Source organism: Phragmites australis, chromosome 24 (genome assembly GCF_958298935.1).
Source record: "Phragmites australis chromosome 24, lpPhrAust1.1, whole genome shotgun sequence".
NCBI classification, from domain to species: Eukaryota; Viridiplantae; Streptophyta; class Magnoliopsida; order Poales; family Poaceae; genus Phragmites; species Phragmites australis.
In genome coordinates, this window is record NC_084944.1 from 853,112 (window position 1) to 874,617 (window position 21,506).

The 21,506-nt window shown below is 44.4% G+C and overlaps 3 protein-coding genes across 3 annotated transcripts; 1 reads left to right on the forward strand and 2 right to left on the reverse strand.

Annotated features, from left to right (window-relative positions):
* Window positions 1-4,997: 4,997 nt before the first annotated feature.
* LOC133907829 (peroxidase 57-like) lies at window positions 4,998-6,444 on the forward strand. The gene is made up of 2 exons (XM_062349924.1): window positions 4,998-5,325; window positions 5,422-6,444. Exons 1-2 carry the CDS (start codon window positions 5,098-5,100, stop codon window positions 6,181-6,183), a joined length of 990 nt encoding a protein of 329 aa, XP_062205908.1. The 5' UTR covers window positions 4,998-5,097; the 3' UTR covers window positions 6,184-6,444.
* A 417-nt stretch (window positions 6,445-6,861) lies between these two features.
* On the reverse strand, window positions 6,862-9,242 carry LOC133907831 (10 kDa chaperonin 1, chloroplastic-like). The gene is made up of 6 exons (XM_062349925.1): window positions 9,064-9,242; window positions 8,909-8,959; window positions 7,970-8,035; window positions 7,837-7,884; window positions 7,305-7,334; window positions 6,862-7,198 (listed from the first exon to the last, which is right to left on the reverse strand). Exons 1-6 carry the CDS (start codon window positions 9,175-9,177, stop codon window positions 7,130-7,132), a joined length of 378 nt encoding a protein of 125 aa, XP_062205909.1. The 5' UTR covers window positions 9,178-9,242; the 3' UTR covers window positions 6,862-7,129.
* A 9,435-nt stretch (window positions 9,243-18,677) lies between these two features.
* On the reverse strand, window positions 18,678-20,464 carry LOC133907882 (E3 ubiquitin-protein ligase ATL31-like). Its single transcript, XM_062349983.1, has one exon. The coding sequence runs from the start codon at window positions 20,223-20,225 to the stop codon at window positions 19,092-19,094; it is 1,134 nt and encodes a 377-aa protein (XP_062205967.1). The 5' UTR covers window positions 20,226-20,464; the 3' UTR covers window positions 18,678-19,091.
* Window positions 20,465-21,506: the final 1,042 nt, after the last annotated feature.

Sequence of the window (21,506 nt, forward strand, 5' to 3'; positions counted from 1 at the left end):
GTAAGATATGTTGTACTGCATACGTACATGCACGGGTTGTCAAGCCTTCAGATTTGCCGCTCGGCAATTTTTTTTTGCTACGCTGGCCCAGTATCAGTGATTATGCTAACCTTACCTCTCAGTGGGAGTAATTGCCACTCTCTCTTTTTTGCTTTTACATGACTCGACAAGTAACGGCCCATCTCCTGTTAGACCTGTTTTGGGTGGGCACATGAATCCATCCATGTGGATGGCCGACCATAGGCCTGATCCCGGCCCATGTAAAGAGCTCTAAGCCCGTTCAACCGTGGGGTACTTTTTTTTCCGCTGAAGGGCGCGAAACAAGATTACACTCAAATTGAGATCCCCTGCAAGAAGAAAGTAATATCAAAAGAATTTAGGGCAGGTCAACCCAAAACCCCGTAGAAAAACTACTATTTTAGGGAACCCTATTTCTTTTCAAATAGTGTCCAACACTTGTGTAGATGCATAACTATGATAACCACTTGTGCTTAGTTATCCAGCTTGACTCACTCAAAACCATTGTTGGGCTGAACCCTACAACAATTAGTGGACCTTTCCTTTATTTTTAATCCTCTACCTAGCTCTAGTACACGGTTGTGGTGTGACCTTTCGGATCGCGAAGAAACACTATCTATATATTTTCGCTCAGTTGGTTGACAGGCCAATCGAGTAATAAAGTCAACTGTATCAACAAAACAAAGTTCATAGTATAGTTAATATACATCCTTAAAGTCATGTTGTTATAGACATCAGAAATTGTACTTTCTTTATCTTAAAAAATAAAGTATAGCTAATACGCGTTCTGCTTTCTTGCTTGAAGGTGTATGCGCTTAACTTCCCTGCTAATGCAAGCAAACACGTTAAAGAGCAACCGTTATATAAAAATGTTATAAAAACTGCTCGTTCTTTCCATTTTCTTGTGCTTAGGAATTTACTCCCTCAGTCATAAATAAGGGTCTGTTTGGTAGAGCTTGCAAACTAGATCTCAGAATAAAATCAGCGGGAGCTCTGCCAAATGATGGTTTTGCAGTTTTTAACTCTCGGAGTTATTCTATAGGAGTGATTGCTTAAATGAATTATATATTGGGATCTGAAAAAACTAGCTTTCCCCGATTCATTTTTACCATAGAATCACTTCCTCTATAGAATTTACCACAGAGAATCACTTTCAGCCACATAATCACTTTTTTTCAAAGAATCGCTTTATCCACCATTTAGGTCTTAATCTTTAATCCAATCATCAAGAACACTAGCTCCAGTAATTGAACACCAATAAAACATTAGTGCAGAAGCATGAGATCAAACCTAAGTTCGGTGATGCCATTGGTCCTTGATGTTGGCTCGGAGCAAATCAACAACGTGATGTACACGTAGGCGATGCAGTGGACGCCGGCCTGAGAGAAGTCACCGGCTTGATGTAGTTGATTGCTGGCGTGATGCAGGGCTTGGTGAAGATGTGGCCAGCGTGGGTGCTGCAAAGGTGGCGGTCTTCACCCTGTTGATGACGCCCTTAAGGATCGGTTAGGGTTTAGAGAGGTGGATGGATCTCACGTTACTCAAAAACCCATCTACAAAGTCAGACTCCCTTTCATATTATATAGTGTTGCACGGCATGAGACCATAACCAAGCTGAGGTTAGTTGCACCCACGATCAGGGTGCGTGGGGAAGTAGGGCTCCCCTATTTTCTCGGTTCTGTTAGGGTGCACATTTGGATCCGAGATCAATTCCAACATTCCCCCCTTTGATTATAAGGTTAACATCATAAACTCACTCTCAATGAAATAGCATACCAAGATATAGTATTACGCTGGCTAATGAAATATCATTAAAACCTAAATACTTATAGTATATCACTTTATCTCGAAATAGAAATTCGTTATACTTAATGGAAGTTGGTTTGCTTTATGGTCCTCTTATCCAGAATCATAGTCTTTTCAATAACCCAATACCGGCAACATAATAAAAAAAAAAATTGGGTGATAAGCCTTTAGTGAGCATCACCGCAAGCATTAATTCAATATTAATATGCTTAACACTAATGGTTTGATTTTGAATTATATCTTTCACAACATAATATTTAATGACGAAATGTTTGGCAATACCACATGACTTAGAAAAATTGTGTAAGTGGTTTTAAAATGTTGTTTTCCACTCTTAATCTGGGTATAAAGTTCTTTAGCCATACAGCCTACCCGGTAGCCTCATAACATCCTACAAACTCAGTTTGCTTCGGTTACGATACCGTAAGTATCTGTTTGGAGCTTTTCCACAAGATAACTCTTCTGACAAGGCTAATGATAAAACATGTCGTGGTTTTCTTAGTATACACATACTTCACAAACAATTAACACATGAGCATGTAGTACTTAGTGTCTTGTGAATAGTAAATGATTTTCTCAACGACTTTCCAATGGTCCAGTCCTGGATTTGACTGATAACTACCAAGTATCCCGGTTACGAAAATTAAATAAGGACGCGTACATAATGCTTCGAATAGCTGAAGCATAAGAAACCAACTTCGTCTGGTTAGCTTCATAATGGTTTCTTGGACATCGCATATTAAAGTGTCCCAAACTTATTGCCCTTAACAATAGGAGCAAGCGAGGCAGAGCATGTATGCATCATGTCAATTTTTTAGTATTGTCTTTATATGTCTTTGGAACTATCTCGGTGAATATCATTATAAAGGACGTAATAAATTTCACTGAAATTGTTCTTATGATTAAGATGGTGAATTTTCTCCCTTATAAACTTTACTTAAATGCAGTTGTCAATTTCCTTATTATTTGAACCAAAACAAACTTTATTATTATCAATCAATTCTCTTTGAACGTTGATTCGAGCCTTTCGATATTTTCTCTTAGAGTCACGCTTTATTTTGTAGACCAATTTAGAACCTACTATTTTGGCTTTGTCGGCAGTTTCTACTAAGTCTCATTCATCATTATCGCTCATAAACTTTAATTGATCCTTCATGGTATTAAGTCACTCAAGCGAACGTTCTTTATATGAGTTGGGATCTTCTGGGAATGCTGAGGCTCATCGTTAGTTGCTTCATTAGGAATTTCAGAAACTTCAGCAGCTGCCCTTTATCTATGCAATGGTCGAAGTCAGAGGAGTCTAAAGGGTGAAGAATTTCTTCCTTAATGAGACGTTCTATTCTTCCCCTCGAAACATGGCTAAAAAGACAATACCACAGTTTCGAATAAGTCATGTTATTCACATCACAAACATTCAAAGATATCAAGAACTCATTCAGAGGAAGCAAGACTAATAATTTCTTAATTTGAAGTTAATGATATAAATATTGTGTCTGAAATTACATTAATAACCATAACCGTCCAATGGAAAAACTAAAGAAAGATTTCTCATGATGGAAGGAATATGAAAACATGTTTAAGTTGAAGAATGAAGTCGCTATCTAATACTAATGGAAGTGATATAACGGCTTTAACTTCATCTTTCTTCTGTTGGCAACTCTAAGACTTTGCCCTCGCCCCTCTTTTATGGTACTCATAGTATGAAATGCATGTAATGAGTTGGCAACATGCACAATAGCATCTAAGCCAATAAAATAAGGAAGAAACTATCATAAGGAGATTTATTAATAAACGCTATTATATTATTACTCTTTTTGCAAGCCACTTCAAGAAATTGGGACAAACTTTCTGGTAATGTCTTTTCTTGTTGCAGAAGTGGCAATCATCATCCTCATTTTCTTCAATGTCAAGGGCAGAAGGAGCAGATGCCTAGGGTGCCATCTGCGCTGCTTTCTCATGCTTAGCGACGAAAAATAACTTCTTCTTAGATTTATAATCCGCTTGTTCCTAGGGCTGCTTACTTGATTAACAGAATCTTTATTTTTAGCCATCAGTCTCTCCCTCTTGGACACACATCATGATCAAGTCGTTTATAGTCCATTTCTCCTTCTGAGTATTGTAGTTGATCTTGTAGGGAGAAAACTCACGAGGGAGAGAGGCCATAATGAAGTGGACAAGAAAACCATCAGAAATTTACATGTCCATACGCTTAAGTTTGGTAGCCATATCACTCATCATCATAATATATTCTCTTATGCTGCCGAACCCATTATATTTAGTATTGAGGAGTTTCTGAATAAGTGTACTGACATAAACCTTGGAGGTACCTTTAAATTGTTCCTCCACGGATGTCAAGTACGTCTTAGTTCTCTCTGAGCTAGGGATTGCTCCCCTTATAACATATGAGATTTAGTTTCTTATTATCATAAGTGACATGCGGTTGGACCGCTCTCACTTCTCAAAAAATACATCATAATTTTTCTTTAATTCATCATAATTCTCCTTGCCAATAGCGGAAGCGATGGGAGAATCAACCCTGAGTGCATAATCAAGGTCCAAAATACAAAGAACAATTGTCACTTTAGCTTTTCTAGGTGGAAAGTTTTTCCTGGTAAGTTGACCTATGTCGTCAATTGTGACGACAACAGAAGAAGTGTTAAGAGCCGAGGAGAAGACTTGGCAAGATTGAAGTTGAATCTATCCGAATTTCGTTGGGTTGATGAACTCTGCTAAATGTTAGTGGCATCTTTTTCCATCCCTCCTATATGCACTCGGCTCTGAAGAAAAATGTTGGATCAAGATAATTAAAACATGAAGAAAATATTTCGAAATACAGCTCCGAAGAGTCATTACTAAACAACGATACATATCTCGTATCATGTTCGTGTTTGGGTGAGTGCAAACCCACTAATGCAGGACAGATCGATATCTAGCACATATATACTTGGTCAACTGACACTGAGGCGCCCAAATTAAAACCCTGATCGAATTCTTGCCAGGTCAATTCAACAGAATGCCAAGACGAACATAATGTTTCTTAATTCTTTCATCCACAGCTAGCACAGCATAGTCCTTCTTATCGAGACTAGGCGAGTATATACGTGATCGCCATGACCATGCAAAGGCTAAACAACTAAGCTCGCATAATTCCTTCTATGTCATCTCCCCCAGTGATCACCTATAAATAGGCTAGGCATGGTGCCATGCTTCGCACCGCCCTGCAGATCTGAGACTTCAAGAGCTAAATAGAGTAGTATAGCAAGTCCAGGATCGATGGCGTCAGCAGTGCGCACGGGTGCGGCGGCGCTGGTGGTGGCGCTCGCGGTGTTGGCTCTCGCCGGCGGCGGCCACGCGCAGCTGCAGTATGGGTTCTACAAGGGCAAGTGCAACGGCAGCGACGTGGAGGCGGTGGTGCAGGGCATCGTGAAGGCCCGCTTCGCGCGCGAGAGCCCCATCGTCGCCTACCTCCTGCGCATGCAGTTCCACGAGTGCGCCGTCAATGTACGTACTAGCTAACTAGTCTCTGCAGGTGTGCGTTGCACCGTTCGGACGTGCCATGCATACACGGATGGGTTGACGTGGCAAGGTTAATTGCAGGGCTGCGACGGCGGTCTGCTGATCGACGGCCCCGGCACGGAGAAGACGGCGCCGCCGAACCTGAGCGTGAAGGGCTACGACCTCATTGCGGCCGTCAAGGCGGAGCTGGAGCGGAGGTGCCCCGGCGTCGTGTCCTGCTCCGACATCCAGATCCTCGCCACCAGGGACGCGGTCGCGCTGGCCGGCGGGCCGGCGTACGCGGTGCGCACGGGGCGGAGGGACCGCCGGCAGTCTCGGGCCTCCGACGTGAAGCTCCCTGCGGCGGACTACACGGCGGCGCAGGCGGTCGCGTACTACGCCAAGCTGGGCCTGAGCGCGTTCGACACGGTGCTGCTCCTGGGCGCGCACACGGTGGGCGCCACGCACTGCAGCGCGATCAAGAGCAGCCGGCTGTACAGGTACGGCGGCAAGGCCGGCGCGACAGACCCCGGCATGGACCCGACCCTCGCATCCGTGTACAAGAAATGGGTGTGCCCCAACGTGTCGTCGTCGGACGGCAACGCCGTGTTCCTGGACGACCAGTGGAGCGCGCTGCGTGTGGACAACAATTACTACAAGAACCTGAAGCGCGGCCGCGGCGTGCTCCTCGTCGACCAGAACCTCTACCGCGACGGCTCCACGCGCTGGATCGTCGACCAGCTCGCCAACAACGAAGGCCTCTTCCGTTCGCTGTTCGCGCAGGTGCTCGTCAAGCTCAGCGAGGTCAACGTGCTCACCGGTGCGCAGGGTGAGATCCGCAAGGTCTGCAGCAAGTTCAACTGATCCAAGGTCTGCAGCAAGTTCAGCTCATCGATTGGTTCACCATTCCATCTTCATCGTCGTTTTTGTTTAATTTCCGACATGGTTCCAGCGTCTGATGCTGCTCTTTTTCTTCCCATTTGGTTTCATCAAAAGTAGCTAATTTTGATCACATGTTCGATACATATCGTTTGTTTTCTACCGCTTTTTTGTTGTAATAACATTCACGATGGAAGGATGAACCATGTGTATGATCGAGCTATTAGTCACCATGGAAGGAATCACCCACCATCCATTTTCCTCTCGGTGGCATACACTAATCACTGATGTGCGAGTCATTGCTTATCCTTCACTTTTTTCTCATAGCATTCAGGTATCCAAGCGCAGTGTTTTTTCTTCACTTATTCTGTACATGTCTACAAGACAGTAAGAAACGTTGTATAATATACGCTCTTAGTATAATGTTCCACCAATCCAACTCGCATGATAGTACTCCATCAGAGAGACCAGGAGGTCAAATTCGCTGGCACAAATACACAAACTGTTGGTTCACGAATGGCCGAACCGCCAAGCTCCAGATGAGCGATGCAGGATGGTCAAGTTTTTTATATGATTCGATTCCCAACACAAATAAAATGTAAGATGGACATAATCCCAGTTTGTGGCGATCAAAATTCATCGGTGACTAACACAAACTGTTGGTTCACGAATGGCCGAACTGCCAAGCTCCAGATGAGCGATGCAGGACGGTCAAGTTTTTATATGATTCATTCGATCCCCAACACAAACAAAATGTAAGATGTACATAATCCCAGTTTGTGGCGATCAAAATTCATCGGTGACTAACACTCATCAGATTGTTGAATTCATGGGCATCAAATGGACAACAAAGTTGTGACTAGCTCAAGCTCGTGCCATTGGACAAGACATCGGAGCATAGGCACACGATACTGAAATTTCAGAGTCGAAGTTACTCAACAACGGCCAGCAGATCAGACTCCCGGCAGAAGCAGTGTTTCTCATCAGTACCCAGGTCCACCTGCAGGTACGCAATACAGTAAGAAGTCACATATACTGGAATCAGAATGGGCCGGACTAAGGACAAGCCTACATAATATTTTCAGTTAGGAAGACAATCTATTTACCTCGTAAGCATTTATGTCTGAGAAGAGAACCTGCAACAATCACAAGAACAACCAAGTTAGAGAGTCCTGCTCACTAGACATTTTACTTGGGTAAAACTACATAGATGAAACAACAGATCAGGTGTCTCATCCAAGCAGATTGCACTCGGATTGCAGCTTGCAGGTTGCCGCAAATGTATCATTTTGTGAGAGCCACAGCAATGATCCCTTTTCACTTTTGACCTCTATAAAAAGCAAATGAAGTATCTCGCTAGAAGGCCAGCATCTAAACAGCAGATTGCATTTCTACACATGAAGTGAGCCACTAGTGCACTATAAATTGAGTTTGCAGCTACAGGTCAAACCGTCAAAGTAAGCACCTTCGAACTTATCATTCATTTATCTCCTGAACAAAATTATCATACATCCATGTATTTGCAGCTTGAAAGATCCAAAGTTCGATTTTCTTCATCCGAAAGAAGCAGTACAATAGAAAGATGATAGACGACAAGAACACCATAGGGAAAAGTTCTGTGAAAAAAGTGCTGCTCACCTTCTTTCCAGCTTCGACTTCACTAACATCAGCACCGACCGATAAAATCTAGCAAGGACAATGCAAAATTAAGGGACTATAGGCTGACAAAGTTCACAGTTACATGAACAGACTATAGAGCCCTAGATCTTACCTCCCCCATCAAATATCTCTCGAATTTAACAGCAGATTTCGGAAGCAACACACCTCCAACAGATTTCTGCAGGCAAACAATTTTCAAGGAACAATCAGCTAGATGAAACTATTTACTTTCCCCTGGTAACTTCGCTAGTATCATCAGATTATGACTCTTGCATTATGCAGTAATTCAGCTAAAGCAAATATGCAACAGCTGCATCTACTACTGATTGAAAAATAAAAGTCCCATCCTAGCCACCTCAGAACATGTCAAACTCCACACATGTCAAACACCTCACAACATGTCAAACTTAAGAACAGGAATCGCAGAACTCTGTTGGAGTCTCAAAAGCTAAACCAGATGATTGCACTGCTGTAGAACATATCTAGGCACTGAACTAAATAGGACACAGCAATTCTACTTCGTGATAAAAACATGTGTGTCAGCTTCAGTGCATCAATTTTACAACTTCTTGGATAAACTTCCATGAGGTATTTCCCAGAGAAGATTCAAATCTCAAGTGACCGGTACTGCTTTGAAAGCCAAAAGTAACTACTGTGCTTAGGGTATAAATTGTACTCTTCAGTTCACCAGAGATGAATTTTGGTTTTCCACCTTAGCATTTAACTACATGTATTTCATTCAATATTGAACTTTGAACAAAAACAACTTTGTGAACTGTGTAATTGGTAACAGCAAAAGGGAAATACCTAATTACTAAACTCGAATTTTCAACGCATAAAAGTCCCTAATCACGAAGTTCCTCCGTTCCTTCATCAGTTCATAGTATGCGGTGTTCACTACAAGCTACTCTAGAATAATCACATATAAGAATTCATCCAACTAGAAGCTTGAAAGTGGGAGCAAAGCACCATCAATTTGCAAGGTGCCACTCTAGTCTAGATAAACAAAAGATTGGCAACGCAAAAGTTCACGATGTCGTAGCGCGGAGACCTCAGGGATCTGCTGGAGACGGACGAGCACACGGTCGGATTGCGGCGCCACCTGACGAACAAACCACCACAGCGTCAGACCTTAGAACCCTACCCAAAAACCCTTGAAGACTCAGAACCAGACCGCGTCATCACGGCAGCGCCGTCACCACTCACCTTGGCAGGGTCGTACTTGAGCGCGGCCACGCGCAGAGCGGCGCGGCGGGTCGGGGCGGCGGCGCCGCCGTGGAGGAGGAAGGGCGAGGCGGCGGCGAGGAGGGAGGGCGCCATTGGAGCGGAGGCTTGGGAGGGAGCGCGGAAGCTTCTAGAGGAAGAGGGGTTGCTTCGTTCGGGGGCGGTGCGCCCCGTCCCTTATCTATATGCTCGGCTTCCTTCTCGACGGTTCCATTTGGGCCCATTGTCTATAGCTGGGCCGGTCCGGGCCGGGTTGGATTGGGCTGTACTTTTAGTTTGGCCCATTACGCCAGTGCGTTGCTGAGATGGGCCTGATGTCTATGGAGTGGGCCTCTCACATTTGGGCTTCTAAGGATGTGAATCTGGACATTTTGGCCCGCACAAATTGCATGGCTAGCTATTTGTTTCTTAAATATCTTCATATCCAATTTAATCCTTATATTTAACCTATGCAATTGCACCACTTAGGGATGCAAGTTCTGTATTTTTAGGGTTATTGGATCGACTTAAAACTAAAAAATGAACTTGAGATTTACTTTTATCTAATTAAGTTAAGAAAAAAATGAAATAAATAGTGATCTAGAACTACCAATTAGATATCCATTTGCATGATAGGGCCGCTAGATTGGAGTCTATGTTAATTTGTTATATATTCTAACTCTTATGATTAAAATTGAGGTGATTTGAAATACAGTTGTATGTTGGATACAGAGCTAATTTATATGCACACTGCAGAGAGGACAGGGTCTCTCAGGCCAAGATGCACCTAACAGATATACTTGCATGTGTAGTACCATTGCAGACAAGACATTGCAGCCCAAATAGTTTTATTCCTTTTCAATTCTATTATATGTATGATTAATTTGTGTTGTCATGATCTAGACCTAGCACAGCGGATGATGTTTTTTTTTGTCTGTTGTCGGCATTGTACCCTTACTTTAACAGCGAAACTGGTAGATTGGAAAAAAAAAGGATACGACTAACCGGTGTTTCGCTCCCATCGGTAGCGTCAGTAGGTGTTATTGAGTTGTATGCACTAACTAATTTCGCACCTATCATATAAAGACTCATATGTCTCAAACGTGAGAATAAGAGCCAGCTACAATTTTTTTATTTAATCATGCACATCGTAACTCGAACTCGAGATCTCTGAACTTGATACCATATTGACCGCGAATTCTCCTCGGCAGATGTTGCACTGTTTATGGCAATGTAGCGGTGAATCTTTAACCAATGCACTGATGCTGCTGTGGGTGCTATGGACTGAAAAAGGGAGAGAGTAAATGTGAAGGAAGCACGCCGCAGTGCTGGTGAAATCATGGGATTACTGGGTAGATACATATTGGAGCTGCAGTCCTTCTCTGAAATGAAGCAAAGCTGACAGCAAGCCACGGTCAGCTGCTGGACACCACCGATAGAGGGATATGTGCGGATCAATTCCTTTTCTGCTACATTGGGCCGCCGATGGAGGTTAGGGACAGTAGCGGACTTAATATAAAAATATAGATAGGACAGAGTTAGCCGCTCAGTCTATAAATTAGTATGATCGAGGATAAAAAATACGATACAGAGTGGTCGGTATGGAGGTCTCACCGTTAAAAAAATAGGACGGCTACACTATCTCATCCTATTTGTCGGTTCACCTATGACTGAGGATGTGTCACGTGATACTAAAGGAATCTTGATAGGAGAAGGAGAAAGAGGAATCATGGCCTTTTTGGAAGTGATCAAGGTAGCAATAGCGCTGGGGGTGCAGCACGTACGCCACCTTCGAATGGGGTCGATTACGATCTAGTAGTTGGTATCGGTGTGCTGGTACCAGAGGCAAAGTTCATTATATTTGAATCATTTTGTCAAGTTCATTCTATTTCGTTCTGTGGAGCCCTAGCTAGAACATGTAACAAGGTAGGAAGCACATGAGCTCGCAGGCTATAGTGCAGGGTTGGGCCCACATGTAGTAAGGTAGCTGCTCCACACTGACGATATGATGGCCCACATGTCATATTCTACGCTGGACCACCGTACTGGCCCAGCCGTCGCCATCTACGTACAGTCCACCGTTCTGCACACTCACAGAGCCTCGCTCCGTCCACTTCTCTTCCTCTTTGCCTGCATTGATCGGTTTATATAGGGATTTCAATTTTATTTTATAATTTTTTTCGTTTACCTATGAAAAGATCAAAATTTGTAAAATATTATTAAAATTTCGGTTATTTTTTGTTCTCCACTCTTTGAATCCCACATATCAATGATTTTTTTCTTTCAAAATTACATATTTCGTTTCTCTCCAAAATTTGGATGAAATTTTAATGCCAAGTGTATACTGGTAATATAGTTTGTACAGAAGGCACTTGTAATTGCAGGTAATTAAGACGTGGTGCACCGCAGGGGCTAATTAAGAGGCGTTGCGTGCGCATTGATGCATGCAAATTCACGGTGTCTGCGGGAAGAGTCAGAGATGCATGGATCATGCACGTAGACACGCTGACATATATAGCTGCTCTTGCACACCCGGCCGGCAGGTCCTTTGCTGCGCATCATTGATGCATCAGCTCAAATGTACCACTCTACTCTGTGCAGCACTGCAGCTGGGGCTGGGAGGCCAAAAACTTACTGGGTCCTAAGTATAGGACTATATAAATGATCATAAGTTCACCAATATCTACATATAATTATGAATCCATTAGTATCCATATATAATCATGAGTTTATCACAGTCCATATATAAATATTTTCATAGTTCACATCATATGTTAAATACATTGCAAATACACTTATTTCTAATTTTACAGTGCACGACGAATTATATAGTCTTTATAGTTGATATCTATGATATCAACTCCATATATCTCTTTCAAATAACGTAGTGCATAAACGAGCAAACTATCTTGAGCAAAAAATGATAGATCCATCATAGTTCCATAAACAGCGAAACCTTCTTCATCGAACTACACACAATCTTGATACCTATCTTCATGAGCTATCTTGACTTTTGGGCTAATTATTGTGAAAACCAGCTGCTCCATGACATAACGTAATAGTGAACTCAAGCTAATATTCAAATGCATCATCTTGTTCCAGTAAAAATCCTAGAGGCAAAGAGCATGAATATGAAGACAAAATTTAATAATATATGAAACAATACTATATACTAAAATTCATGATACCAACCGTGTCAAGTGCATGTAACTATGACAAACTGATAGTCATTGAAGACACATTCACCACATTCTGCTCAAGCACTTTTAATTTGAAATAGCTGTAGTCAGGTAAAATATACCCAACTTGAACCAATCTCTTGCAACACCAATGTCACCGTGTTTTTTTGAGCCACGTGGATCTCCGGTGATTGGATGACAGAGACAACAATATTGATAGATTTTTTATTTGCCGACATCTAAAAACTAATTAATATCTTCCTTGTACCGCTATTTCAGATGCATCCACAATACATGCTAGATCTACGAGACATCTACAAAAAGTAAGACATATGTAAACCAGCAAATTTTACTTATGTGGAGGCCAGCCTTGGGGCACACGCATTTGTAAATCGAAATGCTCGCTTTCATTCTTCAACAAAACATGGGCACAATTGAACTAATGCTATGTAAAAATCATTTATTCCTTCAACCACCAAATTATCATCTGCATACACAATAAAGTAAACCACATTTTTTTATCGAATTGAAGCTAAGTAACTACATTTCAGTACGAAAGTTCTCCCAAATCTGGAAATGATCTCGGTTGGGGTGACTCACTGGACTTGAAGAAGATGGGGAGGCCGAAGTTGATGGCCTTGAGTGGTGAGTTTTCCTTCTTGTTTGCGAAGAGGAAGTTCTCAAGCTTGAGGTCACGGTGGATCACGGCGTGGCGGTGACAGAGCTGCACGATGGTGCAAGCGATGGGGATGAGGATGGGGCTCCGAGGTGGTAGGGACAAGAGGGCTGGCGACGCTTTAGGGACGGCGAAGGGGAGGTGATGTCGGTTCCGGGGAAGAGGAGGGGGCTAGGGGTTCGAGAAGACAGGCTTTTGGGGACGGTGATGGGGATAGAGACAGCGATGGGGAGGCAACATTGGCTCCAGGGAGACAGTGGGAATTAGCATGCGTGCAAGGGAGGAATGGAGAGGGTGTGGCTAAGTCCTGCTTATATATGGATAGAGTATCAGCGTCTACTGTGGTATACAACTGGCACTGATACTAGAATTAGTGTCGGTTGTATAACTCAGCCGGCACTGATATTTGGGCTCTTAGTGTCAGTGTTAAACTTTAGTTGGTAATGATAGTTGGATTATCAGTGTCATGTTTTTTCTAGAACCGGCACTAATATTTTTACAATATCTTGATACAAATTACAACGAATTGTGAATTAATTGTTACATCAAAGTTGCTTTCAAAATACGCATATAATTTTTTGATTTACCTCGCATCTTGATTGCGCTATGTTAAATGGCCTTTCAACCTTCCACACAAGCGACATAGTACAAAAAATATATCTTTAGAGAGGGACAGAAAAGGGTGGCCGGCGCTGAGGAAGCTTGGAGAAGAAAAAGACAACTTTTATAGCCTATAGACTTATTAGTGTCGGTCAAGACGCGCAGATCTGCTACATGTATAATACAGTATACGATATTGATACTTCATCAGTGCTAATTCTATTATAACCGATACTAATGTGGTAATACGGATGAGTGCTTCTGTTGTAGTTGTATGCTAGCATTCAAGGCACGCAAATCTGCTACACGTACAATACAATATACAAAGGGTGATCATGCTGCAACATTGCTGCTGTTTCACCGTGAGTCCAGCTCGGCTGTCCAGCTCGGGAAACAATAATCTCTGCCTAATCAAGGAAAGAAATGATTGAAATTTCTGCTCTAAACAAAAAAACTAATCACATAATCAGGAAACACAATCTCTATCTAATCAAAGAAAAGAATTGTATCTTTATTTTCTCTCTAAATAAGAAAACTAATCATATAATCAGAGAAATAATCTTTAGCTAATCACAAAAATAATCTCAACAAATAATCTCTAGGTTGTTGTTGTGCCGCCGCATGCACACACCACCGTGGAGTACGTCCATTGAGTTGACGGTGGAGACTAGAGAGGTATGAGCAATATTGGCTATAAATCCGTATATGGAGATCTACAACAGTGCTGGGGATGATCTCCCCCCCCCCCCCCACTTCGGAGGGAACCGCGAAGTCTACTGGAAATATTGTGTGCTAGCTGTTGTGGTTTTGTTCCAGGGACTTCATCTGCAAGCGGCGAAGATCGTAGAGCTAAGTTGGTCGAAGGGTGTAGGCACACCCGCACCTTCGATCTCTCATACCGGCGAAGTCGAAGGAGACCTTCGGCTGATGAGCGAAGCCCGGACCCGCAGTCCGCAGCGTTCGCAGCGGGCGAAGATGCAAGCCGACCTTCTCGGACGAAGGCTATCCGACGGACATCCGAGCGGAGGAGGCTTCGATGCCCTTCGGAGACAGGAATCGCCTCGACACAGTGGGCCCGATTTCGGTCGTCCGGGGTACTGCTGTAATTATATAATTATACTCATTTGTACCATAATACCCCCGGATATTCCGGGAATATAGCAGGTGAGGGGGTAGGATTTGTAAACCGCACATGTGGTTGCCGGGTATGGACTATAAATAGAGTCACAGTGTACCCGGAAGAGGTATCAAAAAACTGTTCCACCTCCAACACGTATCGCTCTGAGAGTCATTCGATATTTTCGTATCCGAAGGCTCAATTTGTCTGAGATCCCGGTCCCAATAAACAGTTTACGGGGATTAGAGGGAGAGAAAAATAAAGCAACAGCTATTCAAAGGCTAGATATATTGGAGTCTATTTTTTTCGGTTGTGGGAGTACTCTTTCCGGTAAAACTATTAAATTACAAAAGTACCAATTTTTGGTGCATACTTGGACATTTTTTCGGTTAGGCAGCAAGTATTTCCTGGTCCATACTGCTGCACGCATGGCTGGGGGTGCGAACGCGTCGGTTGCCGGCTGAGTCGGACAGCGGCACTTGGCCCTTATACTGTTTGGAGATCACTGCAGAGAGAGAACGACCGGCCCCTTATACTGTTTGTAGATCACTGCATGCTCTGGCTAGGCTAGATCGCTACTAGATTATCGATGCAGTAATATAGGCCGTCCTGTGACTTGACACTGAGTAGTCATCAGTTTCGTACGTACTTCTCATAATCAAACCAGAGATTACTAAACTAATAGCGTTAGGTTACATGCATATCCATCACCGGGATAGATTGCGTACGTAGCAAACATACCACTACTACCTGCGATTTCTCCCTTGCATACTAGCTCGTTCCATGTGTACATGCAGCGCAGCGCCATTGGATATATAGACGACTTGTGGACTCGTAGTCTTCGTCTACCTAGACACGCAACCAATGGAAGTTACAACGAAGATCACCAATCTGAAGATAGATATTTACCTAACCATCAATGGAGATGGCACGTCACAAGCTCAAAGATCGTTAAGCTTAGTTTATAAGGTGTTCGGTTTTGATGGATCAACTCATTCAGTGGCAGAGCTTGCACCGAGTTTAAGAAGAGGCTATTCAAAGAATTGTGTACTAATCTTTATATAATTAGATGGTTTATTAACTAACATCAATGCGGGGTTTCAAAGTTATTAGAAGCTGCCAAGGCCCCCTTGGCCTTCATTATGCCCTGCCAATGAACTCATCATATCATGCTATGAAAACTTTGGTAGGATGATATCCTCGCTCATAATTAAACTAACTATGTGATTGTGGGACATACTATGTGATTGTGGGACATAATGTAGTGATGGACTAACTCATTCTATTCCTCGAATTAAACAAGTGAATTAGGTTTGAAGTTACGATCGGATGAGCCATCGCCATGCCCTAACAAGATGATTTATATTGATCGACCGGTAGGGATATGATTTTGATCAGCTCGCCAACGAGGCCTAATTAACAACGGCCTCATGTATACATAGAGAGAGACAGGGGGCCTAGCTTATGATCTTCTCCTTGTTTGTTTTCTTTTCCCCGGGGATTTTGAGTAGGTGCATGCATGCATGATGCGTACGCGATGACGCGTGAGTGGCGCGCGCGCCAACATGAGTAGTGTGCGGCGGGGCGGCATGCGTGACGCACCGCAGCGTTGCGACGAGGAAGACGTGGGCGATCGAGGAAAGAAAGCAGCCGATCGATCGACCGGCACTGAAAAATCACGCGATAATGAGAAAATTAACTAATGAATCGATATCAGATGAGTGAAATAGACGGCCGGATAGGTCGTGAAAGCTACCGGGAAAGCTACCCGACTTGATTAGGATTTTCTTTCTTATTTTTGCCTTGATGCTCATCTGGTTCGCGCAAAGCTTTCAACAGAGTGCATGCGTTCACACCTCAGTACCTCCCAACATACAAATAATGCCTCAAGCTCATTAACTTTTTTTTTTCTTTGGAGAGTTCACGAGGTCCTAAACTGAACCATGCATACATCATATATATTACGATTTTTTTTTAGAAAATTACATATTACATACATTTTTCAAGAAAATTCCATATTACATAAACACGAGTGCTCTGTTTATTTTACTTTTGGTGTGCAAGAAATTAGAATACAAGGGACATAATTTCTTCAAAACGTCTCTTTGGGAGGAGGCGGCTGGCCGGGGCTTGAACTCCGGCACTGCAAAAAGCCTTCAAAGAAGACTAAGTCAAAAAGACCCTTTTTTTAAAAAAGGGACATCATTTCTTCATTAAGCAGAATAAAGGTGCCTACATTTGAGCAAAGAAGGATAAAATCTAAGTGCTAGGGTACTGTAAGATTGGGCACAATTACAAGTGGTCTTCATCGGTTGATATCTCTTATCAGTCACTGGGTTTGGCGACAAGTGTCCCAGTCCCAAGTGCGGGGATTTCCCACTTTGAATTTTTCGTTGTCCGATAAGAGAAAAAAGGATCAGTCTTCTGTGTCTAGTACTGTACCTGCTAGGTTCTGATGCTTGTTGCCCGGCATCAAGGCATCTCGCATGCGCGGTAAATTCTCCAAAAGCAAATTAAATCTCTCCAACTTTCTTACCACCGCAGTTCTGGCTAACTCCTCATGTGGTACTAGCTAGTACACTTCAGCAACAGTAAAAAGTACCTGTAGTGTGCACTGCAGCAGAGTTCCACCCAGTGTTGGTGATCACATCACAGCCCATCGATCCATGGCAAACATGCATTTGGACTCAACAGCAGCATGTGTGATGTGTCAAAAAAAATGGTTCAAAAGAGAGACTGTATGAGTATCCGAAACTAAAGGGAAAAGAAAAGGTAAAGGAAATTGCAGAGTCCAGAAGCAGGCCTTTTGCTTTTTTCCCTGCCTTGGCCCCTTCCCTTGAGAAAACAAGAAGTCAAAGCAATCTTAGGCATCTCCATATCATCTATCTATAAGCTGTACACCTAACCAAAAATCCTATAGAGCAGGAGAGAGATATGATGCAGTAAGTTACTTGCGCTTTATCTATCTCTCTCCAGCCATGCATCAACTACTTAACTATCTTCAACGACTTTCCTTTATAAATCATGTTCTCTTTATAAAGGAATTTTCGTTCCCTTATACGTTTTAATATCTTTCTTTTATAATTCACTTTATAAAAATATTTTTTTCTCATTTTACTTCACAAATTTCTTCAAAAAAAACTACTGAAGATGAGAAAAAAAATAAAGAGTATATAAACAGAAAGAGAAATAAAAAAAACAAAATAAAGAGAATAAAGTTAAAGATGGTGTATAAAAAAAAACTGCACTGCGGCAGCTCACAATATTAACATATCTCCTTCCTACTGGTACTGCAAGAAAAGCTAGAGGGAGGTAAATAAAGAAACAGGGAGGCCAATGCATCATGCATGCACCAGAAACACTGTTGTACCAGTACACGCAGGTCATCAGTTGAGAGCAAGGACAAAGCCTTCCGCAACAAAAAGGCGACACAATCCTCTCTCTCCCAGGTCCCAACTTATGAGCAGGGCAGGCAGGGCAGTCGAAACAACGCCCTTTTAATTAGAGCCAACAGCCAAGCATCGCCTTTTGATTAGATTACTAGTGGAGTACTAGCGCTAGAAGCTGGGATAGCAAAGTGCAGAGGACTAGCTAGCTAATGAGCATGTGTAATCATCGTAGGAGTAGTAGAGTAGTACTATTAGCAGCAGCCAAGCAAGTAGTACTCACAATGGAGAGGGAGGGACAGACAATGGAGTCCTTTTCCAGACAAGTAGTTTTTGTTGGCTTGTGCGTAATCCGGTGGACCACCAATCTCCGTCCATATCCTAACCTCCCATGTGCATTGCATTGTATTACATTGCATTCTGTTCGCAGTAGAAAAATCCCTTATCCATCCTGCATCTCAACTATACTGTACTGTACTGTACTGCAGTACCATTTTTTGTACCTCTCTCTTTCCCAATCTCACTCTCTCTCGAGATCACTCATGAGAAAGATGGAGCCAAAAAAAAAAAAAAGTTTCTCAATTCAGGAATCCACTTTGGCACCTTGCAATGCACAATATATATCCGATGCTCATAACACAAGGAGTAAGTAGCAAGTAAGTATACTTCCAGAAATCTAATGAAAATGCAGTAGCATGGGGGGAGGGGAATTTCTTCTCCGAGCTGGAAATTGTTCATTTCATTTCATTTGATCGATTCAGAATGTTGTTTCATTCCTCAGTCTTCCCGCCGACATTCTCCAATTCGGAAGAAGTTTTGAAATCCGCACAGCTCCTGCTCGGCATCTCGTCTCCTCGAAATCCACCCACTCGGCCCCTTAAAAAAATAAAAAATCCACACTCGCATGCCGAAAAGAAGAGCTACCCAATTCATTTTGTTTCGTTTCAGCAGGATGATTAGGAGGGCATTTCGGGAAGACACGCTCGACGCCGGCCGTCGCCGCCGCCGCCGCCGGGGGATACCAGCTTTCACCTTCACCATGCTGGAGGGTTGGACTGGACCGCGCGTATTTACTAATATGCCCCCGTAACCCACCGCAGGAACCGGTAGAACGACGCGCTGCTCTCCTCCGCCTCCCGCCGCCGCTGTGGCGCCGGGACCGCGCCGCCGTCCATGTCCCACCACCACTCCGCCGTCGCGGAAGCCGTCACGGTCCCGGCGTCGTACCGGCTGCTCCAGCGCTCGCTGCTCCACCGGCTGCTCCACCGGTTGCTCCACCTGCTGCTCCACCTCTGCTCCGCCGACCTGAACGACGCCGTCGGGGTCACGCCCACGGACGACGACGGCTGGCCGCGTTCCACCGAGGCGAGCTGGTGCTGCTGCTGGCTCGGCGGCTCGCTGGACCCGGCGGCGGCCCTCGGACTGGGCTTCAGCACGACCTGGAGCTCGTCCTCCACGAGGTACTCCGACTGCGAGTTGGGGAGGTCGCTGGGGAGCGGGTACGCGCGGGCCGCGCCGTCGGGGTTGGACCGGCGGCTACTGACGCTGCCGAGCTCCACGCGGAGGAGCTCGGGGAGCGGCGGGTGGGGCAGCGCGATGGAGGCCCGGCAGAGCGGGCAGGACGGGTTGCCGCGCAGCCACGGGTCCACGCAGCGGGAGTGGAAGGCGTGGCGGCACGCCGGGAGGAGGCGGAGCTCGTCGTCGTCGCGGAACGCGCTCTGGCAGACTGCGCAGTCCCTCGAAGACTTGGGCACCGCGGCGAGCGACGACGCCAGCGTGAACAGCGGCAGCCGCGAGATAAGCCGCTCGGCCTCCGCCTCCTTTTCCGCTGCCGCCTTCCCTCCTCCCTGGTCGGCGGGCGCCACGGCCGCCGCCGACACCCCCGCCGCGGGGCGCACCACGAGCGGGAGCGGCGGCGCCTGCCCGGACGAAGCGGATGACCCCGCCGGCGCCACGTGGCGGCAGAGGTGGCGGATGAAGTAGTGGATGGACAGCGACGCCAGCAGCATCACCACCACGATGACCGCGATGATGAGGATGCTCGGCGAGATGCCCGCCACGCTCCCGCTCCGGCCCGCACTCCCTCGCGCATCCCCCCTGTCCACGCCGCCGCCTCCGCCTCCGCCCCCGTCTTCCGCCATCCGCGGCACCACCGGCACCCTCCGCTCCAGCAGCGCCTGCGGCGGGACGGCCGCAGTAGAAGCCATCAACTTCTTGTACCCTCTCCCCCCACCCCTACTGGTGTGATGACGAGCCGAAGTGTGACGGCGTCGTGCTGTTGCTGCTTGTCCGTGGCTTACGAGTGTGGTTTTGTCCGGTGCCGGCGCTGCCGGTGGCGGTGGCGGCTTGCCATTTATACTTGTGCCGGGAAATTTGTCCAGGGGGATCGCTTCGCTGTCTTAGGAGGATGGGATGGGATGGGAGTGGACCAGTGTTGACGTTGATTCCCGTTTAAATAAATTAATCTTTTTTATTGAACAAATAGCAAATATCAGATTGCTGCAAGTATTTTAGTATAGGTAGTGTTAGATTTTCACAATTGCGATGTCTGGGGCCCGAAGATTTAGCTCCGTTGAATTCTTCTGCCCCTCGTTTTTCTTTTGGTTAAAAAATATCTCTAGATTGTTCCTTGTAGATTATAAAAGAGTGATGGGTGGGCATTCTCTATTTTTTGGGAAAAGTAAAGTTTCAATCATGTTACACTACACAAATGCCAATTAATTGATACGGGCAACTAAAAAAATGATTTGATTTTGCTGGAAATTGCTATAGGTAATTTCATCAAACATTATTTATATTTAAAAAAATACTTAGCAAATACTGCTGGCACACATACCCCTCCTTTGAAACACGGGCGGCATATTGTATTTTGCTGAAGGACATTGGACAAGTAGTGCCATTTTTCTCGTTTGTCTTTATATAATCAAGTTTGCCCAAATGAAAAGTCGAGATATTTTGCCAAAAATAAGCTTAAAATTACTCCGCTAAAAAAATGTAGGTGAAACTTACCAATCCATCGATCCATGACAGCATGCATGGTTCCATTTTCGGAACCGTGCAAAGCGTACTCCATATACGTGTCTAGCTAGGGAAGATTCAACGGGTGTGCATGCGTCAGGACAGGGGCGGATCCATGGTTTGGAGGGGTTCACCCTTCTACTGCTTCACAGTTAATAGAGTCTTTTTTTATGTATAAGAAAGAGAAAGAAAAAAAGAGAGAGAAGAACCGAAAGAGGTGCATAAGCCTCTTACATGCCTCCTTCGCATTCGCCACTGTATGGCAATGCTCATTACTCGTGCACCATCTTAAGTCTTTTAAAACCGACTGAAATTTTCAAATGCACGTGTCACTGAAATGCAGCAAGCGTTCGATCAATACACAAGTAACACACAGGTGCTGTGAAAATACAATTGTAGGTGGAGGCAATCGAAGCCGGGAAAGATATTATATGAGACTTTTTACCGAAAGATTTTTATAATATTTTAAT